Here is an 18,177-nt window from a genome sequence, read left to right as displayed (position 1 = left end):
ATAGCATGTACATGTGGATGAAACTGAAATAGAATACGGTTGACCCGGCTTGGAAAAGTTTTAGTGTTGGCCACATATAAATGATGCAGCCATCTATTTTCTGTCCACTGCTTTATATAGCATCCATATGACCTTATATTGTGACCTGGTATAGTAGTAAGGCTGTTGCTGAATACATGCAATGTCATTCAGCGACTAAATAAATAACCATAGAGTAATGAAGCAAAGCACAAAGTGATATATATATATATATATATATATATGGGTAATACATGGCAATCTTTTTTAACACCCACATTATAAAGCTTATTTATTTGTATTAAAATGACCACTGATAGCCAGTTCTAAATTCGTATACTTTGATTAAGTACATATTGTATTTGTTTTTTTCTATGGAAAGTCCCTTTAGTGAACTGATAGAATAGTAGACATGCAGTTTGCATCCATCCATGAAGACACACTGTATCTGTTACAGACACCTCGAGATATCAGATCAACACTTCATGCTAAATCCACTAATTATGGCAGATTATGCCAGTAAATAAAAGGCACAGTAGTCTAGGACTGATTTATGTGGCAATGTATCTTTACTGGTATTTACTTACACACAGGGGCGTAACAATCACGGTGGCAGAGGATGCGACCGTGACCGGGCCTGTGCAGGAGTGGGGTCCGCCGACACAAGCAGCTATTTAAGCTGTATGTGCATCCGAGGACACACATTCAGTTGAAATGTATTGCGACACAGAGACCCGCTGGGTCCCTGCACTGCAATACACGCTGAAGGCCAATCAGAGGCCAGCAGCTGATGTTGGGTGCGGCGCATGGCAGTAACGTCATACATCGCCGATAGCAGGCACTCCTATGTCAGCTGCTGGCCTCTGTAGAATGTTTCGTTTTTTTTAGAGAACAGCGGCAGAACAGGGGCACATATAACAGGAAGAAACCCAGGATGGGGACATATATACCAGGAAGGGGCCCAGGATTGAAGGCACATATACCAGGAAGGAACCAGGATGGGAGAGATATATACAAGGAAGGGTCCAGGATGGGGGACATATATACCAGGAAGGGGCCCAGGATGGGGGACATATATACCAGGAAGGGGCCCAGGATGGGGGGCATATATATCAGGATGGGCGACATACAGCTCTTCAAAGATTAAGAGACCACTGCAAAATTTTCAGTTTCTCTGATTTTTCTCTTTATAGGTATATTTTTGAGTAAAATGTACATTGTTGTTTTAGTCTATAAACTACTGACAACATGTCTCCGAAATTCAAAGCTAAAAACTTTGTATTTATTTGCAGCAAATGATAAAGCGTCAAAATACTAAAAATGAAACAGTGCTTTCAGACCTCAAATTTCTCATGTTTTAACTCAGAAAGAGTTCAGAAACCAATATTTGGTGGACTAACCATGATTTTTAATCACAGCTTTCATGCGTCTTGGCATGCTTTCCACCAGTCTTTCCATGCTTTCCAATAGAAAACTGTTCAGTGGTCTCTTAATTTTTGCCAGAACTGTATATACGAGGAAGGGGCCCAGGATGAGGGGCATATATATCAAGATGGGGGACATATATACCAGGATAATGCTCAGGATGAGGGAATATATACCTGGAAGGGAGCCAGAATGGGGGACATATATACCTGGAAAGGGGCCAGGTTGTGGGACATTATCAAAGCACGGGTGACATTACTACATAATGGGGTGGGGGGGGGGCAACATGTATGTCCTTATAGAATTTAGAAAGCTACAAGGGCCCCTACATTTGACCAACATGCAGGTGGGGGCAGGTCCAAATTTTGCATTGGGGCTCATTGGACTCTTTAGTCACTGCTTAGACACCTTCTCTCTGCTCACTGCTCAGACTCATTTACCAGGCTTTAGAGTTGTCAGAACATCTAGCATGCAGTAAGTAACTTTGTTATCTGTAGCGAATCATTGCTTGGAGTTACAGGTCTGACGTCCCCTCCCCTTTTGATAACCTATGACAACACTTCCTGTCTTTGTTGGCAATTCAGTATTACCATAGGAGTTTTATGCTATTAGATAAAGCTATGTCTAGGGTCATGCACAGCTTTAACTCACAGCTCATGTGTTTTTATCTTGAATACATATTTTTAATGTTGATAAGCATACCAACAAATATCAACTTTTTTCTATATATGTATCACCCAGAGGACTCTGTATAACAGATTGCCATCTGTCTGCAAATCTGGTTTAGCATACATTCTTTGTATACATTTTCCGAATATAAATAAGCCTTCAGCTGGGCGTATATATATAAATATACAATCATGAGTATGTGTATACTGAGGGCTGACATATTTCTCTGTTAGTCAATATAATATATCATTCATATACATAAGTCTTTTTTCTGGAACAAAACATTATTTTGTTGCTTTCCAAATATGGTTTAATTGATCGGCTGATGCAGAGAATGGGCTGGCCTAGATATTGAAATAAGCTCTGCAGCCAGCCCCCTTCATTTCCAGCAAGTAGGGAGGAGGAAAGTTTCTTCTGTGTCAAAAACAAAGTGAGTAAGAAGGTTTGGGTCAGGGCTAACATTGTGAGAATAGTTATAATAGCATAATGCCTAAGTACATAATTAAATAATTACACTAAATGAGTAGATGATTTAAGCAAAAAACATTTAATGGGGTGGTCCACTATTAGACAATCCTTTCTGAAATGCTAAAGTCACCTAAATAAAAACAACATATACTCACCTCCTGGACTGACGCCGTTCCTGCACATTGTGGTCAGATGACATTGTCACATTAGTGCTGCGGCCTATCAGCAGCTTCTGATCAGCTGCAGCCTTCACATTTCCATCAGATGGATTCCCTCTGCGGGAAGTGTGATGGCTGCAGCCAAACAATGGCCACCGATTGGCTGCAGCACTCACAATGTCATGTATTTGCTGGGAGACACAGCACTGACACCACAGGTTCGGTGCCGATCCGGAAGGTGAGTATGTGATTTTGTTTTTTTTTATTTAATCTGGGGCACTTTAGCATTTAAGAAGCGGTTGTCCATTACTGAACAATCCTTTAATAATAAAAAAAATCTAAGTAAAAATAAAAAACTAATGTAGTCATACATATATACAATTACTAAGTAGCTCACAGTGCAGCGTTTGGCCATAGCCACCATGAAAGTACTATTGGCCTGTTTCTCTTTAACTGCATCTTTCAACTAGTTGCCCTTAAAAGGAGTTTTCCAATAAAAGATATTTATCCCCTATCTATGGTTAAGTGTAAAATCTCTGGGGGGCTTGACGACTGGGACCCCCACTCATCCAAAAATAGGCGAACTGTATGGGGATTGAACGTTCATATTAATGATGATTTGATGCCATACATCTTGGCCAATGTAGAAGGGTCTGTAAACTAATGCCGATACATTGCTATGGCCGGGGACACACGACAGTATAAAAAGTTGGTCCGATTTTCATCCATAAAAGTGGGATGATTTTTTTCTCACTTCTCACGTCATCCGTGTGTTGTCCGTATACAAACTGTTTTTTTTACTCAGCAGCTACTAATCATTTCGAGGACAATTTACAGTTTCCTATCTTACAGAATTGCAAAGTATTCAAAAAAATCGGAATGCATCCGATTTTTTTCTCACACCCATAGACTTGAATGGATGAGTTTCATCCGATTTCTGGAGGAAAATCTTGCATGCTGCCATTTTTTTCACATGAAGATTCAGTCAGTAAAAAAAAAAATCATTCCTCTGCACTGCCCCATTGTATAACATTGGTCCAAGTGCTGTCCGTTTTTTTTACGTATAACACTCAGACCGAAAATACGGTAGTGTGCACGAGCCCAATGTCATGAATCTGCACTTATTCGGGCAGGAAACTTGCTTGTGTTCATCTGTTGTTATTCTCCCATCGTCCTGCTATAAGGCACTGATCTTTTCACCCATCTCCTGCCTCCATTCACTCATCTGTAATTTATTAAAATGGTAGAAAGCGTCCATTATCGTTACTATGTAAATAAATCATGTATGCAGATCAGTGTTAGCAATGTGTTCCCATAGGAGAAGCGTGTTACACACAGCTTCAGCGCAGGAATGTTGGTATTTCTGTATCCTGACTGAAGGAAAGACCTGCTGGGTCCATATCAATCCCACTTCCCCTCAGCATTGTGTTTATATGCAGAGTAAGATAAGACCCTCTTAGCCGGTGGGGTCAGCATCGCATCCATTATGCCCCCTCAGCTTCAGGCCATATTTCATCAGTAGATGAGGCTGTATAAATATTTTACATGACAATACACACTCATAAAACATACAGTACATAACGATCTATAGCCATGATGTGTGTCATTACAGTCCTGGTATATTCCGGATGGCTGGCGATAATTCTCCTGAGAATATATGGCTAGTAATAGCTCTGTGTACTGCGTCTATTATTGGTGGATGAGACTGCTATTTATAAGGGGCTCATAGCAAAGCCATATGGCATGCATGTTATGTCTGTCAGCCACGTTCACACGTTCAGTATTTGGTGAGTTTTTTACCTCAGTATTTGAAGCCAAAACCAGGAGTGGGTGATAAATGCAGAACTGGTGACTTGTTTCTATTATACCTTTTCTCTGATTGTTCCTCACCTGGTTTTGGCTTAAAAATACTGAGGTAAAAAACTCACCAAATACTGAACATGTGAACATGGTTCTAGAGTTGGGCATGTTAAGGGTTATAAGCATACAAGACATTGTATAGAGGAGGATAGTGGGTGCTACAAATACTGATTGTGCCCTATGCCATTCTGAGGGGTACAGAAGCAAATATGGACGTTCTGTGCTTATACGTATATTCTAGGCGCTCTCTATATGACTGTATGGCCACTTTGCGTTTGCTCTTGATTTCGTATAACATTTGGGGATATCACATGGAAGGTGTATGGTCTGAGAACTAGTAAGATGTACAGTTCACATAGCTCCTGCTTCTTTCTTTTTTGGTGGCGGGTTAGTATAGGTTTAAGACATAAAATATAATTTACAAGAAAGTGATCCAGGTTTCTATAAGCCTTTGTCCTGCTCATTCTGTTCTCACACAAAATGTCAGCTATATCAGTAGTGACAGCCCTGCTCTGTGTCACTCACACCTGTCACATCTCCTCACAGTTGGGGGTAGGGGCACAAGCAGAGCTTATCTCTGGCTGTGCTGAGCCTACAGAGAAACCATGACTTCTTATTGTTAGATACCATCCAGCATTTCTATTATTCAGGGGCATTACACATTTCTAAAGGCCATTTTACAACCAAATGAGCATTGGTAAGAATATTTGTGATGAGCACGCTTGGGTGCTAACAGAGTATCTTCGGCGTGCTTGAAAAATAGGTTTGAGTCGCCGCAGTTGCATGTCGCACGTCTATTTGATAGACGCAACACTTGCATGGAATGCCTAACAAACACGCAATCCATGCAGGTGTTGCGGCTGTCGAACAGACGTGAGACATGCAGCTGCGGCGACTCAAACCTATTTTTCAAGCACGCCGAAGATACTCGGTTAGCACCCAAGCGTGCTCGGATAACCCCTTATCTAAGCACACTCACTCATCGCTATTCCCGATCATCCGACATCATCATCCGATGAACAAGCAAAATGGCTGTTCATTTTCATGCAGCCTAAAAAATAAATGTTGTTAGCTGCACATCTCTATGTGTAAATAGGGGTCTACTGACGACAATATGCAAACTGTGTAGGAACCATGTGATCACATTAATGATAGATCATTCCAAAGCACTTGCTTCACCCCATGTAAAATTATATATTAACAATTAATCCCAATTATTACATTATTAGTACAATGTGTTCCAAATTATTATGCAAATAATATTTTCTCAGATTTTCCCAAATTACCTATATGAATTGCAGGTTGAAAACTCTGCTGTGCATAATAATTTGGAACATGCATTTTGAGTGCAGTTTGAGTTTTTTATTTTTTAAAAAATATACTGTTATCATAGGCAGTTTGTACAAAAACCTTTCAATTGTACTCTAATAGTTATTTGACTGGAAAATTACAATGACTGCAATTCATATAGGTAATTTGGGAAAATCTGAGAAAATATTATTTGCATAATAATTTGGAACGCAGTGTAGTTCAGTAAATCCATATCAGCTACATTTCAAATACATGATAATACTTTTTATTTTAAAGGGGTTGTTCTACAAACAATCAATAGATCTTGGAATAATAATAAATTCCACAATTGGATGTGTTTAACTAAAATGTTCCTGTGCTGAGATAATCTTATAAATGTGCCCCTGCTGTGTACTGTGTAAAGGCTGTGTGTGACCATGCAGGAACAGGGTCTGATCATACCACATCTCCTGGGCAGGGGAGGAAGCAATTACACAGCCATTACACGATACACAGCAGGGGCACATTTATAAGATTATCTCCGCACAGGAACATTTTTATTTAAACACATCTAATTGTGAAAGTTATTATTATTCCAAGATCTATTGATTAAAATGTACTTTGTTCACAGGAAAACCCATTTAAGGTGGTAAATGGAAATATGTATTCTATTAAATGTATTAAAAAGTTGAACAGGCCATCCCATTACCATGCACATCCATAGAGGATATAAATTGGAATTTTGTTTTAAATTCACGAGGTTGTGAATTGCCAAAATATTTCAGTGGAGAGGTAATAGTACATCTTAGGAAGGTGGCCACACACACACACACCTTCATCACGGTGTTTACACTGTTAAACTCCGTCAGATATCGCAGAACGTTTACACAACACAAAGTAGCACAAAAATTGTGCTACTTTTAGCATTTCAGCTTGCTCTGCCAAAATGGGTGCAGCCGGTAGGAGTCTGGATAGAGTGTGGCAATGTCCACCAGACAAATTAATTAAAAATGTCTGTATTCCTTACACCAGAAATGCTACTCCTATCAATGATTGGAGTAATATTTCTGGCAAGATGCACGGAGGCACACACCACTGGTAAGGTGCGCTTAATTCATTAAGTGGTATGAGCCTTGTAATGAATTCGACATGTCTTATTCCTGCATGTACATCATTAAGACTGGCGTACGAAATGCCAGTCTTCATAAATTGGGGCCTGAGTGCCTATTAACCAAGTCTGTTCAGATATGACTTGATCCTCTGGTCAAGAGCATCCTGCTATGTATGGCCAGCCTTATTGGCATTATAACTATGCAATCTCTATTTCTGTGAATAAAAATTATGTTGGCAGCAGTGGGTGAGGTATTGGGTGTGTGGGATTCTTCTAGTAGAATAGAACTAAGTGGATGGCATTTAAGGAATCCTCCAACAACTGGTGTTTCTGACAAAACAAGCAACATACATTACATATGCTTTTATATGGTGAACTGACAAGTGTGCATGTCTGTGATAAGGAAATCGGATTGTGATTATTATTGAGGAGTTGGACTGGTGAATTAAATGAGTGAGAAGTTGGAAATAAATAATGAGTCTTCATTTGTTACTGCCCCATTGAAGACATTTTACCTTAGTAAGAGTTTTATAAGAAATTACTAATAGGTCTTTGGTAAACCTACTGGTCTACCAATATTTTCATTAAATAGTAACTAACTTTCCTTTCACAGTGCTGCTTTCCCCACTTACAGTGGTGTGAAAAAGTGTTTGCCCCCTTCCTGATTTCTTATTCTTTTGCATGTTTGTCATGCTTAAATGTTTCAGATCACAATACTAATTTAAATATTTGACAAAGATAACACAAGTAAACACAAAATGCAGTTTTTAAATGAAGGTCTTTATTATTAGGGGAAACAAAATTCAAACCTACCGGGCCCTGTGTGCAAAAGTGATTGCCCCGTAAACCTAATAACTGGCTGGACCACCCTTAGCAGCAACAACTGCAATCGAGCGTTTCCAATAATTAGCAATGAGTCTTTTCCAACGCTCTGGAGGAATTCTGGCCCACTTATCTTTGCAAAATTGTTGTAATTCAGCCACATTGGAGGGTTTCCGAGCATGAACTGCCTTTTAAAGGTCACGCCATAGCATCTCAATCGGATTAAAGTCAGAACTTTGACTAGGTCATTCCAAAGTCTTAATTATGTTTTTCTTAAGCCATTCATAGGTGGACTTGATGGTGTGTTTTTGATCATTCTCCTGCTGCATAACCCAAGTGCGATTTAGCTTGAGGTCACGAACAGATGGCTGGACATTCTCCTTCAGGATTTTTGGTAGACAGCAGAATTCATGATATCATTTATGACAGCAAGTCTTCTAGATCCTGAAGCAGCAAAACAGCCCCAGACCATCACGCGACCACCGCCATATTTTACTGTTGGTATGATGTTCCTTTTCTGAAATGCTATGTTACTTCTATGTCAGATGTAATGAGATATACACCTTCCAAAACGTTCAACTTTTGTCTCTTCGGTCCACAGAGTATTCTCCCAAAAGTCTTGGTGATCATCAAGATGTTTTCTGGCAAAACTGAGACGTGCCTTAATGTTCTTTTTGCTCAGCAGTGGTTTTCGTCTTGGAACTCTGCCATGCATGCAATTTTTGCCTAGTCACTTTCTTATGGTGAAGCCTTGAACACTGACCTTAACTGAGGAAAATGAGGCCTACAGGTTCACCATTGTTCCAAGTTTTTGCCATTTGTGAATAATGGCTCTCACTGTGGTCTACTGGAGTCCCAAATCGTTAGAAATGGCTTTATAACCTTTTCCAGACTGATAGATCTCAATTACTTTGTTTCTCATTTGTTCCTGAATTTCTATGGATCGCAACAAGATGTCTACCTTTGGAGGATCTTTTGGTCTACTTCACTTTGTCAGGCAGGTCTTACTTAAGTGATTTCTTGATTGAGAACCGGTGTGGCAGTAATCAGGCCTGTGTGTGGCTAAGGAAATTGAACTCAGCTTCCCAAAGATGTGATAAACCACAGTTAACTTTTGCTGGGATGGGGGGAGGGCAACCACTTTTTCACACAGGGCCATGTAGGTTTGGATTTCTTTTTCACTTAATAATAAAGACCTTCATTTAAAAGCTGAATTTTGTGTTTACATGTGTTATCTTTGTCTAGTATTTCAATTTGTTTTGTGATCTGAAACATTTAGGTGTGACAAATATGCAAAAAAGGAATAAGCAATTAGGAAGGGGGCAAACATTTTTTCACACCACTGTATCTGCTACATTTTGTCTCCTGCACTGGTCAATCACTTTTAAAAGCTGATCAAATCTTTCTACAAATTTGTCTGCAGCGAGGGATCAAATTTAGTGTTGATGGAGTATGTATCATTAACCCTTTCCAGCGAGCACGCTCGGGTATTTTGGCATGCTCGGCGTTTCATTCACTGTTGCCGTGCCTGCAAGTGTCACTGCTGTTAGATAGCTGTGACACATGCAGAGATAGCCTGTTCAGGCAATCTCTGCATGTGTTAGAGGTGGCATCTATGGCAGTGTTGATAATATATGCTCATACCACGGCAGGTGGCCTGCCTGAATGTAGAGCGCAAAGTGTATTATCCCAAGCACTGCTCATGTAGGATAAGTGGCTGTTGGACCAATCCTGCACAGGGAATTCATATATTCCCCTATGGGCCTGTCTGAGCTCTGAATAACGCATGTTTAACATCAGACATCATCTTGTAGTGTCAGTAAAAGGAATGAAGTATCAACTAAAGACAGATGGCGCAGTTACATTTATAGGGAGTTATAAATGGAGGTGTGTGCAAAAAATTATAGTAGATGAATAGTGAAATATTCATTGTGAAGTTCATCTTTCCTTCTTCCTAATCCTCCCACTAATAAAAAGAAGAAATAACTAGAAACATTTCTGCCTTCACTGCCAGAAAAGATCTTTATAAAAAAAATGTTTAAACTGATTAATTACATGTCAGGAAAAAAATAACTGGTTAATGAACTGTTCAGAAACAAATAAAATGGAAAAAACATATTATATTCTACTAGAAGCAAAGAGCCACTAAAAATGAGCAAATGATTGTTCCATCTATCTATCTATCTATCTATCTATCTATCTATCTATCTTTTCTATCTGTCTATCTATTCTATCTGTCTGTCTACCTGTCTATCAATCCATATCTATCTATCTATCTATCTATCATCTATCCATTATCTGTCAATCAATTCCTTATCGATCTATCTAATGTATTATACATACATAATACAAGCAGTCACACTGACTACTCTGCAACCATTACTTTAACATTTCCATCCCTCCACCCATTAGCCATTGAATAAATGCCTCCAGGTACATTACTTACACTGTATATTAGAATACCATGGTTATAATCCCAAACAATGTGAGATATATGTAATATGTAGGTAATCAGCCAGATGTTCAATATTGTGTGAAGCCCATCAGCAATACAATGATAATGACACACTCCATGTACTGCATTTTCAGTAGTGCTTCCATCATTAATAAGCTACCATACACCTGAGGGCTGTGTTTTTACTAGATAAGGTCATACAATGGATTTGTACTTTAGCAGTAACAGTTTTATAATGCGGGCTTAAGATGATGATGTCATGTGAAGACACTAAATCCATTCTTTAGTTACTTAATGTTTTAGGACAGATCTCATCAAGGCTTATGTATGTAATTAGGAATCTAATGTTTATGCCTTTCCCATATATACCAACCGAGCAGAAATATACGGTAACCTAATTTACTATGTTAATGATGATCTTTATAAAGATCTAACTGACATTTCTATTCGGAGTGATAAACTTTAAAGGTCCATTAAGCTTGCTACGTGACACATCCATCAACAATCTCTGAAGATATTACCTGATAGTTATTGTAAAATACAGAATATCAGCTCAGGCCACATTATTAGCTCTGCCGTTTTGCAGGACAACATAATATACCGCCAGTAGGCATAAGTCCTTGAGTTGTCCTCTTCTGTCAAGTAGTTACAGAGTCTATAAAGCCATATTTGACTTATATCCGGTCCAGAAAAGCCCTGTAACAAGTATCTAGGGCAGCATTGCAGCACCTTAATCATTTTCTATAGTTACTTTTTTTTAGTTTGATCCTGTTCACACTGATTTGGATGTGCTGGTCATTTTCGCTATTTGTTTCTAATTCTTTTGGCATGTGCACTCCCACTCCCATCAGCCTCAGGTGATTGTAAGCAGTTAGCTGGTTCACCCCTGCCCCATAAATTGTAGGCTTCTTGCCCAGGAGAGGTGATAAAGCAGGACAGGGACCCAACAATGAAGGACGCCTTGACGCTGGCTATTGGGCACACATATATTGGCCAATCTATGTGCTAAGTACCTTCCTTTTACTGTAATTTTTCATATTAATATTCCAAATTAATTTTCAAATATTTTATATATACATTATGTAATGCTTTCTTATTTTTTCATGGCAGCAATGCAGTGTCAATGCTTTAGAGCAATCATTCTTAGCAATTCGGGGTGCAACTTTATTGTTTTCTATAGTATCATATTTTTAGTTGGCTCCTGTTCACACTAGTTTGGATATGCTGGTCATTTTCTGCTATTTGTTAGCTTACAACACCCACATTATTTGACACCCAACTTTACTACAGTTCTCAAATGTTATAATACAAGGACTGTATAAAACGTATCACTGGATGGCAACTCCCATACAGGTTGGAAAGGCAGCCATATTGGATCTCACCTAGGTTTGCTGGAAGCAAAGCAACTAATGAATGTGTAGCTAGAAATCAGTAAAATTTTTCCTTTTTTATATATATTTAATTCATATATTTTACAATCACACTAAAACTCAACATCATAAAAGGGATTTTAATTAAAATACACGTAAAGGGATTTTATCATGATGTACTTATGCTCTTTTAGGGTATGGATATTATTATAGAGGGGGTCACCCACTCAGAACCCCCTCTGTGGATAAGAACATAAAGCAGGTCTGTATCAATGGCAGCCATTCTAGTGGACTTGAGCCATGCCTGTATTACAGCGACTTGAAATTTCTTTGAATGGCTGCCATGTAATACTACATTTCCTCTGTAGCAACTCCTGGCTGGCACTACCGCTGTTTGCTGAGGAATGCCCAGACCAGGGCTCTAGGCGGTCAGCTAATTTGCCCCTGAGATTTCATTTTGAATGGAGTTGTCTATGATAAGATTACCCTTTTAAGTAATAATTGTCTGGTTATTGTCCTCTGCTACCAGCCATATGGCATAATGAAAGGCTGATTGCAGAAAATTGGGTTGTGATGTCACAACCCAACATCATACAGGCTTTCCTGTAATCCACGACCCTGTAGTGTGAGAATTATAACAATTTCATGGTAAGTTACAGTTGAATCTTTCCGAACACTACACGACTGTTTGTGCTGATGGTCCCAGTAGTGGAACCATTATGTAACTATATTAAATAAAAAATAATGGAAAGTAAAACATTTTGCAAAGTAGTCATATCTCTATAAATACATCAGTACATGTAAATAAGCATACAACAGGTGGGACATTATCAATCAGTTATGCCATTTAGTGATTTATGGAAGGCCCTAAGCACTACAACTAATTCAGACCACAATCATCATTTGTGTCAGTTAAAGGGGATGTGTTTCCCAAAGTGCAACCAATTGATGGACATTATCCACCACTACTTAGGAATGTGATGGAGAAAAGCAGCAGGTACAAGTTGGCATTGTGCTACCTAGAAACACTGACATGAAATATATGTCATGCATTTTTCTAAGCCTCTTTTTTTCCCAATAATCTTTTTGTCTATAAACACAATCTTTAACAACGTGTTAGTAAAGAATCAGTAAATGGGCAGACATCTTTACCTATAGACACCAGCTTGATATGTTCTCTGTCCAGAAATTCCAGCGCCACAGAGACATTCTCCAGCTTCATCTGCCTGAAGTTTGGTCTAGAGTGATACTTTCTGTACATCTTCTTCTGACTCAATACCTCTAGCAGGGCTATAAGTTTGAGGCCATCACTTAGGTCTTTCTGAAGGTCCCCTATGCGCTTGTTCATACATTTGAGATGTTCGTTGCACCACCTTGTGAAGGTGTTCTGCTGGATCTTCTTCCAGGGGGCATCTTCTGCCAGGTCTTTCTCTGTAGCTGGCATCTCGTCTGCTTCCTCGCCCTGGTACAGCTGATGTTGGTCGTAGTAATCGTTAGTGCTCATGATGACTTTTTATTTGGAGCTTTCTGCTTTTTATATGAGGATCAACAAGGGTGGAGGAAAAAAAAATAGAAGAGGGTGTAAAAAAACTGCTGGATCCAAACCCACACTGTGAAATCTAGTTCAAACTGCTGAAACAGAGCTCAACAATCAAATTAGTTCCCTTATTATTCGTCCTCTTGTTGGAAACAGTGAGATGTTTCTTGGCAAGTTCGGGTTAACCCTTTCACGCCCCTCCCCACGAGTGGTGGGACAGAGTTAGGAGGGATGTGAGAGTTATCACAGCGCAGTAGGCTTCCACCTTTCTGCTCCTTCCTGTCTTCTGTTTCCTTTCAGGGAATCCTTTCTTTGTGGAGAGCAGAGGTGCACAGATAAAATAAAGCAGAACTGTGATACGGATGACAAATGTAAAATAATATAGCAGAAAAGCTGGCCCAAGAGAAGATGTCCCAGCAAACAGGAAGAAAGTGGGAGAGACAGCTGAGAGCAGAGGGATTTAGCAACTTGTTTGAAAGTGTGGAGTCCTGGATGGAGATGGTTTTAAAGAAAACTGATCCCCCCTCCCTCTTTAGTCTCCTCTCAGCTTCCCTCCCCCCCAAACGTCAGAGGCATGGACTCCCAGGAATGCCTTAGCCATGACCATATACAACTAAGATGAGTATTTTCTAATCCCTACTGAGATAATAAGGCAGAGCTGGATTGGGTGCTATGGATAGCGGGACTTGTGATTGGTTTCCATGGACCATGCTCCAACTGCTTGTAACATTTCTGTATTTTTAGCTGCCCCATGTCAGTGAGGTCTGTCTGTGAAGGGAGAGGGGGCGAAGGGAAAGGATCTTACAACACAAGTTAACAAAAGCAGCAGATGTAATGCAAGGGAGACCCCCACCTCCCCAAATGAATCACCTCCCCCAAGCATATTGCCATTAATATGCCAGTATATGGGAAACCTATGTTTAATATGTTCATTGCCAGGAAAAGTTGCAGTCACTTAAATCATTCTAAAACATTACCCAGATTTTATGTGGTGACACAGACGGGGCCATATACTGTATAAGAAGCGTCTAGGTGACCTTTTGTTATGTTAGTTCATTCACCATCAATAAAAAGTATATTTGGTGAAGTCATAATATATAAAATGTTGGACATGTACGGCATATTAAATGGTCTCGTGAGGCATTTACATCATAACATAGGATGCTACATCTCAGAGAAATGTGTGCCACATTTTTGGAATGATTTTCAGAAGTCACATTTCGATGCCCCCCAGAATATTTCTATTAATTCAGTGAAAGTTCACAGCTGTCAATGGGCTTGTACCTTGTATTTATTTGTGTAGCTGTAACCAGTGAAGTAGTGATACAGTACATACATGGTTCAAAGCTGCAGGAGGCTGGCATCTGTGCTGTGCAGGCAGAGTTTATTTTTTAATGTCGCTTTTAATAAAAAGTAGAAGAATATAAATTGAAATAGTTCTCAGCTGGAAGAAAAAAGAAAGAATCTGGTCTGTGACTCTGATCTGGGGCACAGCTTGGATTAATCTGTGGATTCTATTAGTCTGGATTATTCTATAATACAAATGTACAAATCTGTTTGGTCATTCTGGCTTTTTAGAGCTGAATGGTGTGTGCTGTATCATCTTTCCAGTCATTGGTCTTTACATAGACGTTACTGTAGTTCAATTGTATTCTCCTTAGTAAGAATTCTCCAGATAGAAAGACAGTCATGCACTTAGTGCTGCTGAGGGTACCCCCTTGGTGACTTCATTATGGAAGGGTTAAAGGTCAGAACACTGACTCACTAAATGTTTCATTGGTTTAACTAAGCTGCAGGCATGGAACATGTTCATGTAGGTCACTATCTGTCTGGGAATGCTCATTAAGTGTGTCCAGCAGAATGGGAATATCCTATGGACTTCCATTTAGGATTTCCTTTAACCCTTTCCACAATCCGTGGATACACGACATACTAATCAACTATCTTAAAGGGGTTGTCCACTACTTTAGATTACCCTCCCAGTGTATCACCCCGGGGCCACTAAGACTTTTTGTAGTACCTTCCATTCACTGGCCGCTCACAGGCATCACATGACCCCCGGCTGCAGCCGGCTCTGACATCCGCTGATGTCACGACAAGTGCTGGCAGCAGCCGGGGGTCTTTTTCTTCCTGGTTCCACAGAGGATGCCAGGGTGGGGGCGGGGATCCCCCCGCGTCACACCCGGCATCCACCCCGTGCTCTGCCTCTCCCCATTCATTGGGAAAGCGCGCGGTGGCTGCTGGGTTGTAGGCGGGATTACCTCCCTGCGTCACACCCGGCATCCACCGCACGCTCTGCCTCTCCCCATTCATTGGGAAAGCGCGCGGTGGATGCTGGGTGTGACGTGGGGGGGGGGAACTCCGCCCACAACCCAGCAGCCACCGCGAGGACCCCGGCGCTGAGTCACGCCTCACTTGTCGTGACGTCAGCGTGGGGTCACGTGATGCCTGCGAGTGGCCACCGATAGCACCGCTCACAGGCATTATCTGCAACGGAAGGTATTTACAAAAAGTCTTAGGGGCCCCGGGGGGATACATTGGGGGGGTAATCTAAAGTAGTGCACAACTTATTTAAGGTTGTCCCATCCGAACAGCTCCTTCCCATATGCCTCCCACTCAGAATGCTCCTCTATTAGCAAGAACAGAAAGGTACAGCAAATATCTACTTTTACATTTACAAAATACGATCACATATTACATTGTCCTCATCCATATGAATAAGTGCTCTGAAAAATATTTCCATTGAATTTTCAATTGGAATTTTGATGGCTTCATCAACTTCTATTACTAATGACAGCCGATTTCAGGTATTCCAGAAGCCTGACCTCTTGCAGCCAGTACAACATTACAATATTGTTACAAATTGAAAAGCAAGTTATTCCTAAAGGGAATCTGTCAGCAAGTTTTTGCTATGTAATCTGAAGACAGCATGCTGTAGGGGCTAAAACACAGATTTCAGCGATGCCCCTGTTATCAAGCTCTGTGGTTTTATTTGCTTGCAATGATTGTTTTAACACCATGAGATTATCATCGCTGGACAAAGCAACACCTGCCTACTGGTCTGGCAATGCCCCGTCCTGTGATGAGCACCTCACTGTCTATGGACTTTGTGTATAGAGATCCTGGTGTGGGCGGGGTTAGCTTCCTCAGCTCTGCTGAATTGCTAAATCTAAAAGCTCTGATTGTGTCAGAACAGCTGCACCCAGTAATCTAAGTGATACATCATTGGATTCAGCTTCTCTTTGCCTATGTCATGCTGCTCTCAGATGAAGTAGCAAAAACCTACTGCCAGATTCCCTTTAATGTAAAAAAAAAAAAAATCATTTATCAAATGAAGCATATGTGGCTTAACTACACTATGACTAATTGTATTGCTACTGATTAATTTTAACTATTTAATAGTGATGAGCGAGCATGCTTGTTTAACCTTTCGCCGAGCATGCTCTTGTGCTTTCCGGGTATCTTTGGTGTGCTCGTATGTTAAGTTCGAGTCCCTGTGTGTGCATGATTTATGGCTGTTAGTCAGCCTCAATACATGCAGAGATTGCAAGTTTGTTAGGGAATCCTCACATGTGTTGGGGCTGACTAACAGTAATAAATCATGCAGATTCAGGGACTCGAACTTAATATACGAGCACGCAGAAGATACTCGGAAAGCACCCGAGCGTGCTTGGTGAAAGGGTTAAACGAGCATGCTCGCTCATCACTACTGTTTAACTACAGCTGCAGTCCACAGCAATATATTGAGTTGTATGCAATTGGGTTGGACTGCAGCTGCCACGTAATAATTAAAATCAATCAGTAGTGCTATAAAAAGTCCCAGTTTAGTCCAGACCTAAAGCTATCTTATGACTATAGCTAGAGAAATATGCTGTATAATTGAAATTACAGTTTCCCTATAACTTTTCCAAGTTTAAAAACCTTAAGACTGTCCCTTAAAGTCAGGGGCAGTTGGCAGACAAAATGGTACTGTTCCTTCCAGCTGGTGATACCGCCTAATAAGGATATGTGAATTAATGGTGCATGTTTAAGGCATCTCTGAAGAAAGGCAGCTGCCTCACAGCTCAATAGATATTGGAGTGAAGCAAAAATATGTGAGATGTATGACTGAGATAATGTAGTTTTTTCTTACTAACACCTTTCCATGCTTTTAATAAAAGAGGAACAGATATTGCACTAGCGCTGCATTTCTTGAAATGCTTTACTGACATAATATTGTATTCTGCCGTCAACAGTGTGCAGAATCACATGGGAAATAGAAAAATACTTTTTTTTAATTTCATAGCTTTGAAAAATGATGCTTGAACTGCCTTTGAAACGCTTGCACCACCTGCCCCTCTTTCTCCTTTGCCTATTTGGGGACACGTCAATTTTAATGGATTTATAAATAAAGTCAAATTTTTTAATGGAGCTGGTATACCCCCTATTCTTCACACATATGGCCGTCAGACTAGTTCCCTAGATCAACTTCCCACACGTTGATCTAGGGAACTAGTCTGATTACCCACAATCTTCAATATTTTAGTTATCAAGAATGTGATCTAGGTTACACACTTGTCCCAAGTCCGGGCTTTGCTCCATTCACCTCGGTCCGCAGCCATTTGTTACGCTCCATGTCTGGCTTTGCAGGTTGCCTGGCGTGTTATATCATCTCCTTAGGCCTTTTAAGGCTGATTAGGACACACACCTTTGTCTTCGGATTGTTATTTAAGATTCTTAGTTCTGTTTGCTTTTCTGTGCACCACTACTTGCTCCATCCCTGCTCCATATCTACTTTCCTACACCCTGTCTGCTTGCGGCCATCACTGCTTCAAATCCTTGCTCCATACCTGCTTTCCTGTGTTTTGTATGTCTGTAGCCTTCAGTGCTTCTAGTCTTTGCTCCATACCTGCTTTACTGTGATCTGTCTGCCTGCGACCTTCAGTGTTTCTAGCCCTCGCTCCATACATGCCTTAGTGCTGCTGCATCAATGCACGGGATCCGTGTGCTCACCC

The 18,177-nt window shown here is 40.4% G+C and overlaps 1 protein-coding gene across 4 annotated transcripts in view; it reads right to left on the bottom strand.

Annotated features, from left to right (window-relative positions):
• Window positions 1-13,681, bottom strand: part of FLNC (filamin C) — an 83,998-nt gene extending 70,317 nt beyond the window's left edge. For all 4 annotated transcript variants that reach the window (XM_073652545.1, XM_073652548.1, XM_073652549.1 and 1 more), the window contains exon 1: window positions 12,799-13,681. In XM_073652545.1, the coding sequence (XP_073508646.1) occupies window positions 12,799-13,150 (352 nt within the window). In that variant the 5' untranslated portion in view covers window positions 13,151-13,681. The remainder of the gene's footprint in view (window positions 1-12,798) is intronic.
• Window positions 13,682-18,177: the final 4,496 nt, after the last annotated feature.

Source organism: Phyllobates terribilis, unplaced genomic scaffold (genome assembly GCF_046119375.1).
Source record: "Phyllobates terribilis strain yellow unplaced genomic scaffold, ASM4611937v1 Scaffold_11__3_contigs__length_659146591, whole genome shotgun sequence".
Taxonomy (NCBI): Eukaryota; Metazoa; Chordata; class Amphibia; order Anura; family Dendrobatidae; genus Phyllobates; species Phyllobates terribilis.
The sequence above is the reverse complement of the archived record's forward strand: the minus strand, read 5'-3'. Positions and strand labels throughout refer to the sequence as shown.